The sequence below is a fragment of the Beta vulgaris genome, chromosome 6 (genome assembly GCF_026745355.1).
Source record: "Beta vulgaris subsp. vulgaris cultivar EL10 chromosome 6, EL10.2, whole genome shotgun sequence".
Lineage (NCBI taxonomy): Eukaryota > Viridiplantae > Streptophyta > Magnoliopsida > Caryophyllales > Amaranthaceae > Beta > Beta vulgaris.
Window position 1 is genome coordinate 39,397,827 of NC_079207.1, and position 22,945 is coordinate 39,420,771.

General features: G+C 38.6%; 1 protein-coding gene and 1 long non-coding RNA gene across 2 annotated transcripts; one reads left to right on the top strand and one right to left on the bottom strand.

Annotated features, from left to right (window-relative positions):
• Positions 1–2,573: 2,573 nt before the first annotated feature.
• LOC130591818 (uncharacterized) lies at positions 2,574–3,165 on the bottom strand. Its single transcript, XM_057395751.1, has 2 exons — positions 2,874–3,165; positions 2,574–2,755 (listed from the first exon to the last, which is right to left on the bottom strand). Exons 1-2 carry the CDS (start codon positions 3,163–3,165, stop codon positions 2,574–2,576), a joined length of 474 nt encoding a protein of 157 aa, XP_057251734.1.
• A 1,323-nt stretch (positions 3,166–4,488) lies between these two features.
• Positions 4,489–6,078, top strand: LOC125498454 (uncharacterized). Its single transcript, XR_008969861.1, has 2 exons — positions 4,489–5,391; positions 5,819–6,078. It is a non-coding gene; the product is annotated as an uncharacterized LOC125498454 (long non-coding RNA).
• The last annotated feature ends 16,867 nt before the right edge of the window (positions 6,079–22,945 follow it).

Genomic DNA, 22,945 nt, shown 5'->3' on the forward strand with positions numbered 1-22,945 from the left:
CCTTTCTCCTGAATTTGGGCAATATCATATTTAAATAAAATGGAGATTTATTCGAAAAATTGCTACATTCGATCAATTGAATCTTATGTTATTAAAGAAAAAATTTCTCGTTCAATTCCAGATTTATTCGAAAAAAGTTATCCAAAAAGTTTGACCACAGATTCATCGAACACACTTGATATTTTCGAAAATGGAGAAAAAATGAATTTGATTGTGTTTTTATCCATTAACGTTGGATGTGTGAGATTCAGATGTTATCTACATAAGTTTTTTATATGAAGATGATGATTCACTTTCTAGATGTTCAAATTGAGATGGAAAAAGACAGAATTTTTCTGGCAGTGAAAACTGAGAGTTCTAAGCAAGGGTTTGTTACAGTTTGGAACTTTATTAGCAAACTTAGATTTTGTTAAGATTATATTCGGCTTCTAGATAGAAGTAAGATTCTATGCACCTCTCTTAGAATTTAAAGCTTGTAAGTTTCATACTATTTGACCCTTTTTTTTTTTTTTGGGAAAGTAAAATATAGAATAAATTATATCATCAATTATTTTTACATGCACAATTCACCCTTTTTTTCATTTTTATTGTGAGTTTGTGATTAGCTCACTGACCAGGTCAATAATACTTGTTCCAAATGAACGGTAATATATAGAAATAAAAATCAATTTATATGTAGAAATATTATATGACATTTTATCTTTTCTTTGAGATGAACACCTAGAAATTATGAGCTCTCAAATTTCATATGTATGGTAATATTATTTTTTTAGTTGTGATTCGGTTGTTGTGAATAAACTGAACAAATATACTTCCTCTGTTTCAAATTACTCGCTACATTTTGACTTTCACGTTTGTCGATGCAGTACTTTGACTACTAATATCTTTAATTATGTATTAGAGTAAAGTATAAAATTTTGATTTTCTGAAACTATACATTGAAACATATCCAACAATTACATTATAACATTTGATTTTATCTAATAGTAAATAATGCATGGTCAAACCTCATTCATGAATAGTGGAATTTTCAAAGTGTAGCGAGTAATTCGAAACGGAGGAAGTATATGACTTATAAACTTCACAAAGATACAACTACACTAAAATTATAGACAGTAAATTTCACATAAGTTCTACATGTAATTTTAATCTTTAACGTTACATAGAGATCGATGCTATACATTTACCAGCTAAGATTGCATATTCCTAGCGAACTTTAAATACTGTGATGTGATATTTTGTACAATGAAAGGGGTCCCATTGTTATTCTACTAAACTTTAAGCCATCTCATGTTTGTTGTTACAATTAGGCCACCCTCCTTTAAGTTTTACAAACCTCATGAGCCAAGTAAAAGTTACCTTTTGTTGAGACTTTGTTATCTTTTCTTATCTATTTATATATTGGCTAATCCGTTTTTTAATTGGTAGTTTAATATTAGGTGTTAGTACATAAGATGTTTAGACTTTTGTGCAAGTATTAGTAAATAAGATGTTTTTTTTTGTGCAAGCTAAATGTTAGTACATAAGATGACTATTTTTTTTATGTAAACTAAGTGTTAATACATAAGATGTTTATTTTTTTGTGTTATACATGAGGTGCTAATATCAACTATTATTGATTTTATCGTGGATTGTGTTTTGTATTGCTAATCACATTGTAACTCACTAATAGTTATCATCGTTTTATGGGATACACCGTAGTATTTGTAATATGACGACCCACGATTTTATAGTTTGCAATGAACTTATAATTTTGATGGTATGGATATGTGGTCAATGATCTTATAATTTGAACTTTTTTTAAAAAAAACCCTATAATACAACTTATTGTATGATTAATACGTCCCTTGGTAAACTTTAATTTAATATTATAATTTGTTAAGACTTTTATTTTAATTCGGGTTTAAGAAGAGAGTACAACATGTTCATTTAAATAGTTGTAATACCTTTAGTAGTACCTAAAATATCAGCTTCTTGCTATAAATTTATTTCTTAATTAGTGCCAAAATATAAGATTAGTAACTCAAATACCGAATTTAGGGGATATGAATTTTAATTAGTTTCTAAAAAACTGTATTTAGGGGATATGATTTTTTTAATTAGTGCCTAAAATATCAAATTTAGGAGATATATTTTTTTTGGCAGTTTTATGATGCATAAGTAATTACTAATTAATAGCAATCGATTCCTAAAATTTAGTTGTTTTACCTTTCATAACAGAGAACTTTCTTAAATAGCTTTTCAATTATATGCCTAAAAAAAAGTAATGCATAACAGAAATATTTAAAGACAAATACACATGGCAAAAAATTGTAAAAGATATTGCAAAGGATTGACACATCAGCAATTCAATTTGCTCTTGACACATAAGCAAATTCTTATTGCTTTATAGTATTATTATATAGGTATAGATTGATATCCACGAGCAGTAGACTAGTACACGTAGCTACTAGCTATTCACTGGAATTAATTTCTTCAAATCCTTCCCTCCTTTCATCAATGCTTTCACATCCGATTTCTCTATTGTTTTGCGGGGACGAACATTATTCATGTAAAATGGTGGGTGCCAAAACCTAACGGCGGCAATATATAAACAATAGAACAAGAAGAGCAACAACAACAACGACAACAACTGCAACAATAACACCAATAAATTTGGCTGGCAATCCACTACCGGTTGACGGATTTCCGCTTGGGGTTGACATGGTTCCGCTAGGCGTAGATGTAGTGGCGCTCGAGGTCGAAGAGGGATTATCTGGAAGAATAAACTTGGAATGTGATGAAAAACACTTTCATTCTACACTGTCACAAACATGCATGGTCATACCAAAGTAAATCAGTATGATAAAGAGTATAAATATATATATACGTACCAGGACATAGTGTACCGAAAGTACCCGGAATGCCGCAAGTTCCCAGAATACCATTCATTATAGTGTCGCCTTGCTGTGAAACTAGATCAGCCTTGAAATTACAGAAGCACGCCCGTTGATTGTTTACTGCGGCTGACAGTAGCGGACAACATGGCTGTATCGCAACTGGTGCATAAAATTGAGCTTTAGCAGTTTCTAAGCAAGGTATAATCCCTGTCCAACAAGAATTATCTTGTTGTGCTGATGAACGCGTGATTGGTAATGACAAGATTAGTAGCATTCCCACCACCATTTTTGACCTCATTTCTGTGTATATTTTGCTAAATCTCATAGCTGTCTTTCTTTTTCTCTCTTTTACAAAAGTGTACGTTGATAACGAGAAATAGTATATGGTAACGACTAGGTATGTAACTAAACATCAAAGCTGAGTTCTTATAGGGAGAAGAAGGTAGCAACTAGCAAGAAATATAGAGTAATCATAAGTTGCGGATATTCCTTCGTCGAGTATAGTTTAATTGCTCATTGACTTCTTTAAAGTTCTATTTTTAACATTGTTTAATCCTCCGTCATGTAATACTAGTTGCATATGCACGCGATGCGTACGCCGACAATCTTATGTAGTTATATATAAATGGACATGCTTTTTTTATCTAAAATTATTTTAATATTGATGTAAATTATTGAGTTTCTTTTATGGATATTATCTTTTTAAATTAAAGGTGAATGATTTTTAACTGTTCAATACCGTCACTGTTAAATTTGGTCGATTATTTAATAATTTTCTTTTCAACGACTTTAGTATAGTTCTTTAACAATTATAGATGTTAAAAAATCATATTGTTTGTACTCTGTAAATATGAAATATTATGTTATCACGATATGTTGCTAACTTTTTTTGGTTGAAGATTCTAATTGATTTTGTGAACTGATTGTGTCAATCTAGTTTGTTAAGTTATTAATTATATTGCATATTTCATTTTTGACCTATTCAGATGGCAAATTTCATTGATCGTCATTTTTCAATTTTTTATAAAGAGAAAAACACTATTTTAAATTATTAGAGGGTATTTTAGTCACTTCAAAAGAGGACACCACACCTCCTCCCTTAACTTATACAATAGAGATAAAAAAATCAAGGTTGAATTAATTGGTAAGAGGCCACCTTCCACTCCTGTGATAGCTGTTCGATTCTTGCCTTTTGAAAAATGGGATCCCCATAAAGATACTCTAAACAAAATTAATAGAGCAAAGATTTTCTTCATGCCTAATTTTCTCTCGGCGCAGGTTAAGAAGACCCCCTTGTTATCCTGCACCGTCGCCATGATAGGCAGATCCAAGGCACAATCGAAGAAATCTCAGAGGAAGATGAGCAATGTCAGGTCTAAGAAGAAAGGTTATGTAAGTCCAGTTTCTGGACAAAAACATAAATCACTTGCAGAACTTCATAGAATTGAAGAGCTTTTAATTCAAACACCCGAATTCGAAGAACCGATTTGACCAAGAAGTTCTTTAAATCAATTACAGCAACAACCAAGGATAAGGTGTAATTATCTGAATGACTGACAATCATGAAGAAGACACAATCTCGATTGGATTCCATTGATAAAGGTATTCCTCAATCTCGCCAATTGCTTCCTGAATTTGAGAAAGTTCATACAACTGCGTCTGTTAAATCTGCCATTAAAATAGATATAGAAGATGTGCAAGATGAAATTTCGTACTAAGAATCTTCTGTAATATGTTATGTGATGGGGGGTAACCTACCTTTCCCTCTAATGGATGGAAATTTGCGTAGAATTTGGGGTAAGAAACGGGTAGACAAAATTGTGGCAAAAAACAAAAGAATCTTCATTGTGACATTTCTAAATATGGAATTTAGGGATATTATCTTGAATGAGGGATTTCAATACTTTGATCATAAACCCTTGATTTTTAAAAAATGGCACCCTGATATGAATCTGAAAATGAGGAAGTGAAAACCATTCCAATATTGGGGAGAACGTTGTCTCATCAAATTGGTCTCAGGCATAGGTCGCTAGTAGAAAAAGGTCAATTTGCGTTGCCCCATTTGCGTCGCACAAACACGGAAACGATGCAAATATACTATTTACGTCGCATGCAATAATGAATCGTCGCATGAAGCCCATGGTGCGACACATATTATAAGCCCAACCCAACCCAACCCCGTGTTTTATATCCTCTAGAAACCCTCAAACCCTAAAAAAAAGTTGCATCAGTAGCGCCTCTTTCTCATAATCCTCTCATCCTCTCTTTCTCTCTCACCCTCACCCCCTCTCTCTCTCTTACCCTCACCCTCTCTCTCTTAACCGTCTTCGTCAGCGAACAGAAAATTGAAAAACGAGCGAAAACTCAGTTCATGCATCTGAAATTTCACTCGAAGAAACGAACAAACAAACAAACAAACAAGATTCTTTATTGGTAATTTTTTTTCGAAGATTCTTGTTTTTGATGAAGGTACGATTCATTCAAAGAAACGAACAAACAAGATTCTTTACTGGTAATTGTTTTTCTCAATTTCTTCTTGTTTTTGTTGATTTTTTCTTATTTTTTTGAGTTGACTTCTGATTTTTTTTCTCACTTTTGAATTTTCGCTTTTTTATGTTTATCTAATTAAAAATTATGAGTTATAAATTATTAATATTGAATGTTACAGTTTTTTGTTTTCATTTTTTAGATCTAATTTTTTGAATGTCTCCGAATTCGAGAATTTTAGCGTTTCTCGGGTATTATTTTTTGGAGTTATTCGTTTTTTGTTCAGTCGTTTGAGATCTAGAATTTTCCGTTTCAATTGTGTGGTTAAATATATGATTTCTTCATATGATTTATGTTTAGTGAAAGGGGTTTTTTTGGGGTTTTATTTTGTATATAATTTTGTGCGAGCTTTGTGTTTTAAATAAATTCCTTTTTTTTTTTTAACGATTCAGGAGTTGGTGATTTGTCTGCCTTCCTTTCAAGCCAGTTGAATAGCAAAAAAATCATGGTGCAACTTCAAGGATGCATAAAAAGTCAAGTAGATGTGCAGTTAGTAGAGGATTTTATGTTACATCGCATCTATATTTTCCAATAAGTTATTTATGTGCTCTTTTCCACTACAAACTAGTAATTTTGTTGCTGGTTATTGTAACCAAATAGTTTCTTGCACGCTCTTCTGTAATATTAAGATATAAATGTTTTCAGTTGATGATCTTGCTTGTTATCACACTAATACTAATTTGTGCTTTGGATTCTGTTTGTATGCTCATGATTTGGACAATTTTAGTGCATTGTATTTGGCTTCTATGGGTTTACCTACGGCATGGTGAAGGTTTTAATTTTTTTTTCAAAAATTTGTCATTTGCGTCGGACAGTGTACACAGCACGATGCAAATGACTTTTCTTTTTAATGAAAAATGGCCATTTGCGTCAGGCTGTGCACATTGTCCGATGCAAATGACAAATCATGCTGGTAGAACTTTGATTTTTCCTATAACGACATTTGCGTCGCACCTAGTGCCATGTGCGACGCAGATGCCTAATTTGCGTCGCACATGGCACTAGGTGCGACGCAAATTCTCCTTATATCTAGGCTGTAATTTCTAGTTTGTAGCAATTTGCGTCGCACCGTATACAATGTGCGACGCATATAGCTAAACGATCTGCGTCGTTTCTGCATACGACGCAGAATAATTACAGGTCATTTGCGTCGAGACCTGTGTCGTCGAACCTAAGTCCGACGCAAATAGGGGTCCCAGGTCCGACGCAAATCGACCTTTTGCTACTAGTGGGTAAACCTTTGAAATTTGATCAATCTACCATCTTCAAGGATAGATTGATGTACGTTAGAATCATGGTGGAAGCCACTATGAACCATGATTTACCTGAACATATTGAATTTGAAAATGAAAACGGTCTCATAATGAATGGAGGCCTGTACAATGTGCAAAATTTCAAGAGATAGGGCATAAAATGACTGATTGCAAGCATAACAGCAATGGATTCCCTTACAAAAACATCAGAAAGATGAAAATGGGTTTCTGAATGTGGCAGGGCCATCTATAACACATCAACATATTCATGGGCCAGTAGTTCTAGAGAATGCCTTTGCAGCCTTACAAGACACTGAAATTGTAGAATTGGAGAAGGATGATGAAGTCAAAGCGTTTGAAAATGGAATTCATGGTGAGTAGGGGGAGCCTTCTACCATGAATGGATAACATTTTATCCTGGAGTTTAAGGGGGTTAAACAACAAAAGGAAGCAAGTAGAAGCAAGAAATTTTGTCATTTCTCACAATATAAGGTTGTTTAGCCTCCTAGAGACTAAGGTAAAATAAAGCTCCTAATCTAGGAGATTTTTACCTTACTGTTTGTACTGGATGGTTCATAACCACAAATAACTTATGGCATGGAAATGGAAGAATAATTATGGGTTGGCTTCTTACAGCAATGACAGTAAATTTTTTATTCTACTCTCTAGTCAGATTATACATACTGAGGTTGAAATTATGATTGGAGGGAAGAAGTTTTTCTCCTCTTTTTGTTTTTTGCTTTTATGACAAGAAAGGGAGGGAAAGCATGTGGAAGGAGTTGAAAGGGTTAAATATTCAAGATACTCCTTAGATTATACTTGGTGATTTTAATGCCATTATGAACATGGATGAACGAATTGATCAACCTGTAAGACTCATAGAAACTTTAGATATGCAGGATTGTACGAATCATTGCAAGCTGATTGAGATTAAATCTTCAGGGCAATTTTATACTTGGAACAATAATCAAAATAGGAAGGATAGGGTTTTCTGCAAATTGAATAGAGTGCTTGGCACTGCTGACTGGATTGATGCATGGCCAATGATTGAAGTCATCATTTTCCCTGAAGGTGACTATGATCATTGTTCCCTGGTTTTAAAATTTTCTAAAGATGAAAATAGGAAATAAAAAAACTTTTAGGTTTTTGAATATGTAGTCACCTCAATTTTTTACTATTGTTCAAAAAAAGTTGGCAACAACCAGTTTTAGGGAGTAAGATGTTTCAAGTTGTTAATAAGTTAAAAAGATTGAAAAAAAGACTTGAAATAGTTAAATATAAATCAGTTTGGGGATGTTTATGTTGTTCATGCCCAATCTCAGCAACAAATGCTGGCTGCTCACAAGCTTTGCACAACAATCTTGGATGTATGGAGTTAAGAGCTCAGGAGATTGAAGCTAGAAGAAAATATAGAGACGCTCACATAAATTATACTAGCTTTCTTAGCCAAAACGCTAAGATAAGATGCCTCAGAGAAGGTGATGATAACACTAAGGTGTTCCATAAAAGTGTTAAAATGAGAAGATTCTAAAACAGGATTAACACTATAAAAAAGCTGATGGTGTTGTAGCCTAAAAATCAACTGCTATAAATGTGACACGTGGCCCCATCACAACCCTACAAGTGGCACTTTTCTACTGTGGTAAAGTACATGGATCATAAGCTTGTATGGACTAAATTACACATTTCTGAAGAAAGGTCTACTAAAACCCTTGTTATGGCCCAAACTGTACTTAGGCCCAGTAAACACAAAGAGCATCTTTGTGTAAAAGGGTGATGGATACTCTCCAATCAGTGATCGCCATGTGTCACAACATCATTGCTTAGCCAATCATATGCTCCCAAATTAGGGTGACATAAAAGTACAACAGTCATCTCAGACACTATAAATAGTACTTGAAATCAGGGGAAATGGACGTTTTTTCAGAGCATAGTACTGTTATTCTGCCATAAATACTCTCTCTCTCTACTTTCTCTCTCTAAAAGTTCCTTCATACTCCTGCTACCTGACTTAAGCTTCAGAGGGGGAATTACCACCCAAACCTCCAGGGTGGGTCCCATTTTGCAGGTCCAAAGGTGGAGTTCAGGTTCGGGTTTTGAGTCCAGGCGTTGTTGCACAAGTCTCCTATTCTAGAACCTACTGTTGGGGATAGTAGTAATTACTTACGAGTCTAGCCCTATGTAACATTTGGCGCCGTCTGTGGGGAGACGCAACAATCACTGATTGTCAGTCATCCAATTTTGCTAGGAATAGCAGTTTTGAGATTCAAGTGGAAGATAGGGCGATGAAAGGCCACCTAGAGGAAGAGATAGGCCATCTGCTGCTGTTCGTCTCTCTGGACGGAGCAGGGACCCTGTTATTCAAGAAAATCATGACCGTCCAGTGACAGCTGCCCATCTGGAAACTGTCTTGAATGACTTCCAGACTAGGATGGCCGCTGTCATGGAGTAGCAAATCAAAAACAACATGCTGTTTTTTCAGGTTAACCCAGGTCAGGCCGCTGTGGTGCCGCTTAGGGGGCAGTCTCAGGAAGGTCGTCCAGGGACAAGCCGGCCTCCTCGGCAATAAATGACAAAGTAACTGTCAAAAGGAAAGCAGCCAGCAGTCAGCAAACCAAGAAAAAAGATCGACTGGAAGATGATGGCCCGTCCAGGAGATAACATCCTTCCCAATGGTCACAAGATGGAGAAGGATGCAAGGGAGTACTTGGAAGCGAAGAACGCAGTTGCTCTACAGCGTTCGGCCTCAGGGTCTACTCCCTACATGAAGGATCCTCCATTAAGGATCCCGTCCAAAACTGAAGGAAGAAGTCAAAGACCTTCGGATGTCCAGCCAAGGCAAAAAAAAAAAAAACGATTTTTCAACCTATGGTGTATAAGCGTCAAGCCTTAGCTAACACCTCCTCTAATCAAGTGCTAAAAGAATATCGCTGGGAGCACATACCCACTGAAGGATGTGCTGGGGCACTCAAGAATAATTGGCCGACTCCATTCTTGGCCAAAATCATAGAGTCCCCCCATTCCCAAAGGTTAAGCTTCTGACGATAGAACCTTTTGACGGCACTACAGATCCAGATGATCATTTATCAGCATACAGGCATCAAATGTATGTTCAAGTGGTTAATGATGCTACCTGGTGTAAGAACTTTCCAGCCGTGCTGAAAGAGGTAGCTCAAAAGTGGTTCAATAATCTTCCCCCTAACTCGGTCAATAATTTCACTGAGCTTAGTATCTTGTTTACTAGCCACTTTGTAGCAAACCGGTAGGAACATAAGACCAGCATGCATTTGGGCAAGGTCATCCAAGGGCCTAAAGAAGCCTTGAGAAGCTATGTGAAGAGATTTAACCTAGAAGCATTGCAGATCCAGGAGCTGAATGCAGGGGTGGCTTTTGACGCCTTTATACGGGGTTTAAGGCCAGGAAGCTTCAAGTTTGAGTTGGTAAAGAAGAAGATCTCCACCCTGACCGAAGCTCTTCAAGAAGCAGAGGCATTTATCCAAGCTACGGAAGTTTGTGCTGAAGCAAAGCATCCGGAGACAAAAAACATTGAAGAAACAATTCAGCCAAAGAAGAGCATCCCCAAGAAAGCTGAAAGTTGGGCGGTGACTTCAATGACGACCTCATCTAAGAGAAGCAAAAGAGCAAAACCAACAATATCAGCTGAGCCGATAGAATTCAATAAAGATCAATATTCCATTCTTATGGAAATAAAAGATCAGTATGAGCTGAAGGCGCCAGCCGAAATGAAGACCCCCTACAAAATTAGGGATAAAAGCAAATATTGCCATTTCCATAAGGATTATGGCAACGAAACAAACGAATGAAAGCATTTGAAAAGATCTTTGGAAGACTTAGCCCACAAGGGTAAGATGAGTTCCTATATACCTCAAGTAGGTAGAAAATTCTAGAAGAGAGATGGTCGTCAAGGCCGAAGAAAAGAAGATGAAAGCACTGACGAGGATGTAGTGCTAGTGATATCTGGAGGTTTCGCAGCAGGAGGTCCTACCAACCGCGGCCATAAAAATTACTTGCGGGAGCTCGGCCAGGTAATGCTTACCAATCAGGCAGAATCTGATCCTTTCCCTAAGATTGTTGTCAGCGAGCTGGATCGCGGGAAGATAAAAACTCCTCATGACGATCCGTTGGTGGTAGAAATGAAAATAGCAAACCTTAGAGTAAGACGGATCTTGATTGATACGGGGAGTTCAACAGATATCATCAGTGCAGGTTGTTTGTCAAGATTGAAGTTTGACGAGAATGATTTAGCTCCGGTCAATCATCCCGTCATTGGATTTAGGGGAGGAATCATCCACCCAATGGGAACTGTCACTTTGCCTGTCAGGGTAGGGGACAAGGAGGCCTCCAGGACGTTGTTTGTCAAGTTCTTGGTGGTACGAGATTTGACGGCTTACAACGTCATTCTCGGACGACCCACCTAGAACCATATCAAAGCTGTCATTTTTACCCATCTAATGTTACTGAACTTTGAGTGCGATGGATGGAAAAATGGGTCCCTATATGAAGATCAGCAAGCAGCAAGAGAATGCTACCTGACCACTCTAAAACCTTCATCATGGAAAGGAGAGAAATCAGAGCGGCCTAAGGCCATTGAGCAAGAACCGACCGAGAAGGTAAAAAGCCAGATAAAAGAGTTAAAGAATGAAGTGGAAATAGCTCAGCTAAAGGCTCCTCAGGACAGCAAGCCGTCCATACTATTGCCAAGCAAGAAGAGGAAATGTCTGGCCATCAAGGAAGAAAAAGCTTCGTCAGAAGAGGTAATGGCCATCATAGGTGTTGGGCTAGAACGGCCAGAGCCGGTGGAGAAGCCGGCTTAGATTTGTTTGGATGAGAGACGTCTAGAGAGGATGCTAAATATTGGATCAGTTCTAGGTCCTAAGATGATAACACTTTATATACACATTTTTTATGTGACATATTTATGTGCTTCCATCATATTTTTCCCATATATTTAATCTACTAGAGCTATTATTCTTTACTTTTCGCTAGTGCTCTTCTCGGGTGTATTTGTTTTGTTTTTGTAGGATTATGGCGTTTATTGGAGTTAATTGGAATTTGCACGAAAGCTTGGAGGATTGCGGAACATTCAGATGGATTGATAGCTTTATCCTGCGATGAATTTGAAGATATATTGCAACATGGCGTTGGTAACCATTAATAACCGTGCCTAAGAAGCTACAAATTAGACTTTTGATAGCAAGAGAACAAAAAAACAGCATAAACCGCCACCCTTTGGCGGTCCTTTCAAGCTTATCGCAAAGCAATGGCGGTCTCCAATTTCAATATTACATAATCTTAGTTTTAGAGTGTTTTAGGAGCCCAAATCCTAGTAAAACTCCTTGTATTCGGATAGATATAAATAGGTTTTGGATAGAAATTGAAAGGAGGGGATTTTGGAGAGATATCACGTGAGTTTAGGTTTTTCTTCTTGGGGGTTCTTCACGTTTTCATCAACATTTCTCCATACTTGAATTAATTGATGAAATTGCAAACTTGAATGTGGAAAACAAAGACTTGAGGAAAGTATAGAGAAACGTTGATGAAAACGTAAAGAAGCCCCAAGAAGAAAAACCAAAACTCACGTGATATCTCTCCAAAATCCCCTCCTTTCGATTTCTATCCAAAACCTATTTATATCTATCCGAATACAAGGAGTTTTACTAGGATCTGGGCTCCTAAAACACTCTAAAACTAAGATTACATAATACTGAAATTGGAGACCACCATTGCCATGCGGTAAGCTTGAAAGGACCGCCAAAGGGTGGCGGTTTATGCTGTATTTTTGTTCTCTTGCTATCAAAAGTCTAATTTGAAGCTTCTTAGGCACGGTAATTAATGATTACCAATGCCATCTTGCAATATATCTTCAAAATCATCGCAGGATAAAGCTATCAATCCATCTGAATGCTCCGCAATCCTCCAAGCTTTTGTGCAAATTCCAATCAACTCCAATAAACGCCATAATCCTACAAAAACAAAACAAATACACCTGAGAATAGCAATAGCGAAAAGTAAATAATAATAGCTCTAGAATATTAAATATGTGGGAAAAATATGATGGAAGCACACAAATATATCAAATAAAAAACGAGTATATAAATATGCTATCAAATTCCCCTACACTTAACCTTTGCTCGACCTCGAGAAAAGAAACTAAGAAAATAAAAACTATTCTAAGGAAGCAGTAAAACCTATACTCACTGTCGTAGGAATCACGATTGCACTTAGCACGTGCAACAAGCCCTTTAAACCCCTTGTCTACCCTAGTGGACGAGTAAGGTCTCGTGAAGGTTTTCAGCAGGCATACCTACAAAGCCAAATGATGAATTCCCAAGCTGAATAGCAAAACAAGATAGTCATGAGAAACAAAATTCATTTTCTTTCAAAATCATTTATGCGTTACAAACCAACAAGCACAAATCAATTTTCCATGCAAACAAGACTTAGCACCCTCAGCGATCAACCAGTCTTACCACACATCTCCGGCAAACTTGACTCAGTTGTACAATAACAGCTTCTCACTCTAGTTGTGTAAAACAAAACAAAGAAGCCACTCATGTGTTTAAGAGGTTAGAATAGGAATCACTCATCCTAAATGCAATAAATCACATCAACTTCACGTAACCGTCTTCTTTAGATTTGCAAATTGACTTTCTCCACTTATACTGTTAGGATGCAACACGAAAGTCATGAGTTCTATAAAAGGGTAGGCTTAGTTAAATGGGGATGGATGACGTTATTTGGGAATGTGGTGCTCAAAAATAAAACAAAACTTAATCCCACTACAGATTCTGAATGTCAGGTTCAATCCAACCTTATATCCACCAAACTCCATATAAGCTTGCCCTTTTCTTCCCTCATGATTAATTTTTTTTTTCAAACAAAAACCAAGGAACTTGTATGAACATTGAAACTTACATTGAGGAGATAATGCACATACTTGGGGATTATATATATATATATATATATGTATATATATATGTATATATATATGTATATATATATGTATATATATATATATATATATATGTATATATATATGTATACATATATGTATAGATATATGTATACATATATGTATACATATATGTATAGATATATGTATACATATATGTATACATATATGTATACATATATGTATACATATACATATATGTATACATATATGTATACATATATGTATACATATATATATACACATATATGTAATACATATATGTATATGTATATATATATATATGTATATACACATATATGTATACATATATGTATATGTATACATATATGTATACATATATGTATACATATATGTATACATATATGTATATATATATATATATATATGTATATATATATATATATATTTTCTTCATTCTTCCCCATTTTGTTTCTTTTGCTCAAATTCATCTGCTTTCTTTTTTTTTCTTCAAATTCCTTTGTTTTCAAGAATCGATGTCTCTTTTTTTCTTTTCTAGTTTCGAATTACTCATAGGGCATACAAAATGATCCACCTTCAAGACAAAACTTAGAAAAAAGGCTCTAAGGCATATGATGTAAGGCTATCAAAAAGGCAATCATGAGGCTCAAATTCGTTCATCCTAGGGGTAAATGTAAAAAGGAAAAAAAAATTTATTGTGGCCCTAAGATGTTGAAGCTCTATCATCTAGATAGAACATCAATCATTCTTCCATATTGCATCGCAAACTCTCAAATAGTCGCAGAGCAAATACAAGATTCAAGTTACATGAAGGATAACTAAGACACATGAAAAGAACACGACTGAAATAACGTGCAACGGTCGAATATGGCTTAAATTTCTTACCAAGGTACTCAAGCTATTATTGTCGGTCGAGTCAATATCAAAGGAGACCATTCCAGCCACAAACTAAATCATAGAGGGATTTATGCTATCTTTCATGCAATAGATCATCAATTCAGTGCAAGTCAATTCATAACAAAACATTCAAAACATTAGTGTTTCAAAATTCTCGCTTGAATTGCCATTCAACTTGGAAATATCAAACTAACCTAAAAAAGAAGCAGCCAACTAAAAGAAAAAAACTACCAAAAAGAAACAAAAATGAACAAAACGACTATATACAATGAATCCCTCCCTCATACTTAAATGGTGCAATGTCCACAGTGCAACAGTAAGACACAAAAAGAAAGGGGAGAGGTACTCACAAGATCTCACTGAGAAGGGAGAGATGGAGGATTGGGGAACCCTCCAGATTGCATCCAAGTGCTAAAATTCTCCAACAGCGCAGACATAGATGACAACTGTTGCTTGATGTCCTTCTGCTCGTTACTGATTCCATTTACCGATGTTTGAAGTTGCTCAAGTTTGTCAAGTGCTCGCTCAATGGGTGTAGCAGGGAAGTTAGCACCTTCAGATGTGCTAGATGGAATAGATTGCTTCAAGTGATGGAGCAATAGGCAATAGGACAGAAATCCTCCTCGAAGAACAATCAAAGGACCAATTGACTGTATTCGTCAAGCTGATTTGTTCGGGATTAGGAAGTTCATTCTCATCATTCTGGACACACCAAAAAGTAGTGTCGTCCTTCTTAAACCAACCAAAGGGGACTTCAACAACATCAGTCCCATCAACAAAACCATTGTGCTTAACCTGTTCAACATAGCCCAAATATTCGAGTGATAAACCCTCCTTGCACAATTTTACCTCCAACATTGACATTGTTGGCTACGCGTTGTAGTTCGTGGATAATAAAGGCTCCAGTATCAATAGGTGTAGCATAAAGCATGTGATGAAGCATGAAGAGCTCATCTTGTCGAACCTTACTCCCTTCTTGATAGCCAAAAATAGTGTTGGAAAGCACCTTGAGAGTATAGCGCAAAGCAGGGTGACAAGCGGACTTGATAGAGCTCGAACTCAAGTCATAGTTAGACTCGCCACTAATAATTCGCCAAAGGGGCGTTGCAGACCATTGTTGAGGAGTAACTCGTGCCCCACCACGTCGCAAACTAAGCGCATCATTAAGCATCTCCAAAGTCCAAGTATGGTCATTATTGAATAACCGAAAAGTGATTGAAGATGTGCCACTAGACGGATGAGGAAACATGTGAATTTTGAAGGAGCTAAGGAATTCAAGTGTTGCTCATGTGCAAGTCGGAGTTTTTGTCATAAGAAAATTTCCCAAACTGATATTGTTGAAGAGCCAACGGACATTTTTCTATATGCAAAGTTGTTAAGGCATCAATGTCACAATATTTAGTAGCGAGAACCTCTGTTTTGAACAACTTTTGATATTTTGCCTTGAATTGCGCATCACCATTAAAATCAATGTCATAGTAATTAATTTCCACGTCTTTTCTCTTTGTCCTAGTATTGGATGGAAGTGCCTTTCGACCATTTGAAATAGACGACTTACCCTTAGAGGGAAAACCCTTTTTCAAAGGAACGAATTTGGCCTTTGAAGAGTTTGTAGGCACGTTCTTCTGTCGAGCATTTAGAGTGCATGCCATTAGAATAGAGCGAAGGCATGACCAAGGCTCACACACAATGAATAAAACAGTCCACCACACAATTTTGTCAATAACCTCCAAAATATTCGAACAATTCAGTCACATATACTTCGCAAAATAGTCTGAAATCACGCAATAGGTCCTTCGCCAAATAGTTCAGCAATCAAATAAAACCTCAAATTAAGGGTTCGAAAGTCCCCAAAATCAAACTCGCAACAAGTGATTCGTGAAATTCGTCGAAGTGTCGAGTCAATATATTGATGAAAATCAAGGCAAACTCGCAGCAATTATTCAAATTTCAAGAAACCAATACAATAGAAGAGTGAGGAGCAACGAATGTAATCAAGAATTACCGCAATTATAGCCATGAAAATCCAAACGTAGCAGTCGAATTTCGACCAAGAATAGGGAAAGCAGCACTCACCAATTTCAATGGAGTTCAGTGATTAAAAAAAACACGAATGAGGGAGAGATGAATGGGTTCAGCCTTGAAGTACCAGATTCGAGCATCAAGAGTCAACAACAATGGAGCACGAATCCCACCTTTAGTTCTTGTTGCAGTAAGTTTCTCTCTCTTCGTTTTTTTTTCTGTTGTTTTGTTGGAGTTATGGTGCATCGCTGCAGTAGGGTAGATTATAGACTTCGTGTGTCACAGCAAGAATTGCGAGGCTTTGGCAGTGGGTAGAATTGAACTGTGATGGGTGGGCAGTGCAGGTTTTTTTTTTCTATGGGCTTCGTCAGAAGAGGTAATGGCCATCATGGGTGTTGGGCTAGAACGGCCAGAGCCGGTGGAGAAGCCGGCTGAGATTTGTTTGGATGAGAGACGTCTAGAGAGGACGCTAAAAATGGGATCAGTTTTAGGTCCTAAGACTAAAGACGAACTGATCATGCTGTTGAAGGAATTTGAGGATGTTTTTGCATATGCAGTAGAGGAGATGCCGGGAATTGATCCCGAAGTTGCTGTTCATAAACTGAACATAGATCCAGGGCAAAAGCCAATTCGGCAGAAAAAGAGGCACTTGGGTCCAGCTAGGAATCAAGCCGTCGATCCGGAAGTCCAGAAGCTGTTAAAATCGAAATTCATCCGGGAGACTTATTATCCGGATTGGATTGCCAACGTAGTCATGGTCCCCACGCCAAACAGAACTTTAGAGGATGTGTGTGGATTACAACGATCTAAACAAGGCTTGTCCAAAGGACAGTTTCTCTCTGCATAAAATAGATCGGCTAGTTGATTTCACGACGGGGCATGCACTACTTAGCTTTATGGACGCTTATTCAGGTTTTCACCAAATTCCTATGTTGCCAGAGGACCAAGAGAAGACCTTGTTTATCACTGAAAAAGGTCTCTATGGCTGGCTGAGGATGCCTTTCGGCCTCAGAAATGCGCCAGCTACCTTTCAGAGGCTCATAAACACAATCTTCCAGCCGTAGTTGGGAAGAAATATGGAGACTCATATTTACGACATGATCGTCAAAAGCCGCAAAGAGATGGATCATATGGACGATCTACGAGAGACATTCTTGACTCTTAGGAAATACAAGTTAAAGCTAAATCCGCAGAAGTTTTTATTTAGAGTGGTGGCCGGAAAGTTTTTGGGGTTCCTGGTCGACCAACGAGGAATTGAGGCGAACCCTGACAAGATTCAAGCGATTCTGGACATGACTTCTCCGTCCAAAATTAAGGAAGTTCAACGTTTGACAGGGTGTTTGGCAGCCGTAGGACGTTTTCTTTCTAAATTCGGAGATAAGTGTCATCATTTCTTCGCAACAATAAAAAAGAATGCGAAATTCGAGTGGACGGAGGAGGCAGAGAAAGCTCTTCAGCAGGTAAAAGAGCACCTCTGGCAGTTGCCTCGATTAATTAGTCCGGCTGAAGGAGAAAAACTATTTGTGTACCTGGCCATATCGCTGCATGCGGTTAGCGTTGTTCTCCTTGCTGAAAGAGAATCAGTGCAAATTCTGGTCTACTTTGTTAGCCATGTGCTAAAGGATGCTGAATGCAGGTATTAAGTGGTAGAGAAATTCGGCGTGGCACTGCTTAGGGCCAGCCGAAAGCTAAGACCATACTTTCTAGCCCATAGTATCCTTGTCTATACTGACCAGCCTCTGAAGCAAGTCTTGCACAAGATGGATGCTTCTGGACGAATGCTAAATTGGGCTGTGGAGCTCAACATGTTTGACTTAGTATTTGAGCCTAGAAAAGCGATCAAGGGTCAAGCCTTAGCTGATTTCATTGTGGAGCTTGCTCGGCCTGCAATAGAGTTCGTCCAAGATCCATAAGAGGGAAAGCGGCATTGGACCCTTATGGTGGATGTATCGTCCACTGCCAACGGCTGTGGAGCTGGGATCATCTTTCAATCATTGGAGGGGGGACAACTTTGAATATGCAATCATATTTCAGTTCCACGTTTCAAATAATGAAGCAGAATATGAGGCCCTTCTAGCCGGCATTAAAATGTGCAAAGCGGCAGGAGCCCTGGAAATTGAGGCAAAGACGGATTCTCTGCTAGTGGTTAGTCAAGTCAATGGGGACTTTGAATGCAGGAGGCGTCCAAGAGTAAATACATGAAGCGGATTTAGGAAGAATTAAAAACACTAAAGCGATTTGTGCTCGACCAAGTTCCAAGGTCGGAGAATCATCAAGCCGATGCTCTCTCAAAATTAGCCAGTTCGGCTGAAGAAGATGTGCCGAGAATTGTGTTTTAGGAGGTAAAGCCGGCAAAGAGTATCGATCAAAAGGAAGTTATGTTCCTCAGCCGGGGAAATATTTGGATGGACCCCATCATTGAATACGAGAAAACAGGACGCCTGCACACTGATCCCTTGTAAGCTAAGTATGTAAAAGCAAGGGATAAGTGGTTTAAGCTCTAGGATGAGACTTTGTACAAAAAGGCATTTAACTGGCCACTCCTCAAGTGTATTACTAGAGAGGACGGGTTAGATGTCTCTAAAGAGCTGCATGAAGGAGCTTGTGCTTCCCACATTGGGGGAAGGACATTAGGAGAAAAGGCATTAAGGACAGGGTATTACTGGCCCACCTTAAAGGAGAACGCTCTACTTTATGCAAAAAAGTGTGATAGTTGTCAAAGGCATGGCAACATATATCAAAAGTCGTCGAATTATCTGACTCCAGTTCTTTTCCCCCTTCCCTTCGCCAAACGGGGAATGGATATCCTAAGGCCATTTCCTGTAGCGGCGGGCCAAAAAAAATTTGTGATAGTAGCACTAGACTACTTCACAAAATGGGTCGAGGCTGAAGCTATGAGAGGAATCACCACCAATGATGTAAAGGGGTTCGTCTGGAAGAACCTCATTACATGGTTTGGGATGCCTCAGTCTATTGTCTTTGACAATGGACCACAGTTTGAAATGCCCAAGCTCCGAGAATGGCTGACCGATCAGGGCATTAAAGCCCACTAAGCTGTTGTTGCTCATCCTCAGGCGAATGGGCAGGTTAAAGCCTTCAACAAAATTCTCTCAAGTGGCATAAAAAAGAAGCTAGACAATGCTAAGGGGTTGTGGGTAGAAAAGTTACAATTGGTTCATTAGTTAATCAGATTAACGGCCAAGAACTCAACTGGAGAAACTACATTTATGCTTGTCTATGGTTGAGAAGCCGTCCTTCCTATTGAAATTCAAGAACCAACTCTGCGAGTCATGCTTTATTCAGAAGACGCCAACTGGGCTGCTCTTCGTACAACCTGGGATCAAGTTCCTGAAGTAAAGGGCAATGCTTTGCTAAGAGTGCAGTTGTATAAATTTAGAATGGCTCGAGAGTTTAACAAACGGGTGGCTAGGCGTCCTTTGAAGAAGGGAGACCTCATCCTGAAGAAAATGGAAGCGGTCAGCCGGGCCAAGGAAATGGGTAAGCTCACACCAAACTGGGAAGGGCCTTACAAGATAATCCAAGAATTTCAGGGTAGTACCTTTCCTCTAGAAGATATGGACGGTCGTTCTGTTCCTCGGACGTGGAACTCAGACACTTTGAAAATATATTACATTTGATGTAACTGAAGAAGTGTAATCTCTTGCTAACTAAGTGTCATAAGCACATTAATGAAAAATTAGAAATGTATACATGTACCTTGGCTCTTAGCCAAGCAAAATTTGTATAATACAAATCTACTTCCCTGCCATGACTGTCTCTTTATTTGTTATGCATTCCTTATTATTTGTTTAAGGGCACATGCCATCGGCCAAGCCGACATTCAACAAAGGACAACAAAACAAAAACACCTTCTATTAGGAGATCGGCTAACATGTCAAAATCCTATGAAGGATAGCACATGATGAGGGCCGTCAATTGGTTAACTTAAAGAGTTAACATCTCCTAAACAAAGGCGGCTGGAATTAGGACACTTTAGTAAAAGGGTCTTACTTTCCGTCCAAAGGCCATTCTCTGAGATAACCACCTTAGTAAAGGAATAAGTTATTTCAAACTTTAACAAGGATGGACGGATTGCCACAATCTTAGTTATATCTTGCATAAGTATACCATGGTCACTCTCCTTCTTAGAGCAAAGAAAAATTATTAAAATTTCTTCGTCCAAGAAGGGGGGCATACAAGCTAAATATACTAATGCAAGTAACAAGACGTCCTTGTACAGAGAAAAATATTGGTATAGATTTTCAAGGAAAGTTCTGATGAACAACTTTTGAGTTTCAGGCCGAACAATTTTTTTAACTTGGTATCATTATTCTTATAATTGGATTAAGTTGAGGATAATGGCATCTTCGGCCGGAATAAGTTGATTATAAAGGCCGAACAGGTTTTTAACTTGGCATCATTATTCTTATAATTAGATTAAGTTGAGGATAATGCCATCTTCGGCCAGTTTAAGTTGATTATAAAGCTCATCTGGGTTTAAATTCTGAAGCAACAAGTGAAAAAATAATCTCTTTTATAAAAGATCAAAAGAAGAGTACAACCTAGTCTAAAAGATTACAATCTAGTCTGAAAACCCAAAATAACAACACTAATTACAAAAGGCCTACGGCCAAGACTGGGGAAAGAAAAGCTAAGCGTTTGGAGGAGTGTTGGTATCATCAGCATGGGCTTCAGGGTTAGCATCTTCCTCTTCTTCTTCATCGTCCGAAGACTCTTGGAAGATTGGAGGTTCCTTCCCAACTAAGCTGGCTTTGTGAAGACTTTCTTGAAAGTCTAGCCGACGAACATATCTGGGAATGTCGTCCTCTTCGGCCATAACTTCAAAGGCATTCGCAGCCCAGGACCTTGAAGTATCAATCACTTCATTCAGAGCTTCCTTGGCCGACTCAAAAGTTGTCTTAGCCTCCTCCATCAGCGCGTGGTTTTTAGCCCGAAGATAGTGGTTCTCTCTTCGGACCTCCGCGGCCGCCAGAGGGCTGGTTTCTTTCGTCCTTGAGAGTCAGCTCAAGGGTAGCCCTCTCGTCCAGTAGCTCCGCCAGGCAAACCAGGTATCTCTTATTATCGGCCTCCATCTCGGCCGAGCGTTTCTTCCAAGCCTCTCTGGACTGGCGGTGCAGTACTTCGTGCTCAGTAATGGAGAACCGAGCCTGGTCTGCCGCTTTGGTAGCATCCCGAACGATTTGCTTGTTTTCTTTCCTGAGCAGTCTTGCCCAGTCCTCAGTAATTATGCTGCGAGCAAAGAGCTGAAAAAGGAAGGATGGAGGTACGTTAGGACGATCGCAAAAATAAGCAAAATATGCCAAGTTTGGAAATAAGACGGCAATAGAATGAGAAATGTACCTCGGCAGCTAGTTGGGACATGTAACCTAGCTGTCGAGGTATGTTAGGCCCAGAGGAAGCTCCTCTCAAGCCTTTGATGTAGGGCTCAGGGAAGCATTTGAAGAGCTCCTGTTTGAGCTTCTCACGTTCGGCCGAGGTCATCCTCGCAAAGGCCGTCGAGGACTCGTCGTTCGACGATGTGGGAGAACCGTCAGGAGCTACTTCAGCTGCCCCTTTGCCCTTATCTGAAAGATGAGACTCGTCAGTAGTCCTGACAGGTATAACCACGGCCAGCTTGTTGGACGGACTCATCGGACGCCCGCCAACGCGTAAATTTCTAACAATGTTAGAGTAGTAAGACTCACCACAAGATCGAGAAGCCGACCTATAGGCTTCGGGCATCTGAGATACCAGCTTTGCTACCGGCCCAGAGAAAGCTGACCCGTCTAAAGCCGCGTCCGGCTGAGTAGACGATTTCTCTATCTCTCCAGCCCCGTCCAAAAGTGCAACCGCGTCCGGTTGCTCGGAAGTGAGGGGGGTGCTGACCCAACTAGGTCAGCATAGGTAACCAAGGCCCTCTCCTCGGTAGTAGGAGGTACCTCTAAAGTATTCCATTATTTCTTTGACCGAGGTACTCTCTAGGTCCAAGTAGGACGTTGTTCGTCCAGTATTGGTAGTCGCCCGGCTAAAGTACCGGTACCGTCTTGCCACAGCTTCATTAGGCGCCTGGACGAATAGGAATTCTGCCTTCCCGGCATGCATCTTGGACATTTTTTGCCAAGATGTCAGGAAGCCCTGACGATTGCATACGCTGAACTAGGCTCCGTCCACTGTCCTTGGAACCTTGGAGACATAATGTATTTGGGAGAAGGCAGCCAAGGAAAGCTCAACGCCTTTCAACTCGCAAACGGCTAAGAAAGTTAGGATGTTTTGCCAAGAGTTTGGGGCAAGTTGGTTATAGCCGATGTTGTAGTATTGAAGAAGGCGGCTAATAAAGGGATGCAAGGGAAATTGCAACCCGGCATCCAAAGCCAGCCGATACACAACAAAAT

Coding starts and splice junctions, on each gene's coding strand:
- LOC130591818 (XM_057395751.1), bottom strand. CDS start 3,165: ATGGTGGTGGGAATGCTACTAATCTTGTCATTACCAATCACGCGTTCA. Junction 2,756..2,873: donor TTTCGGTACACTATGTCCTG/GTACGTATATAT, acceptor TTATTCTTCCAG/ATAATCCCTCTTCGACCTCG.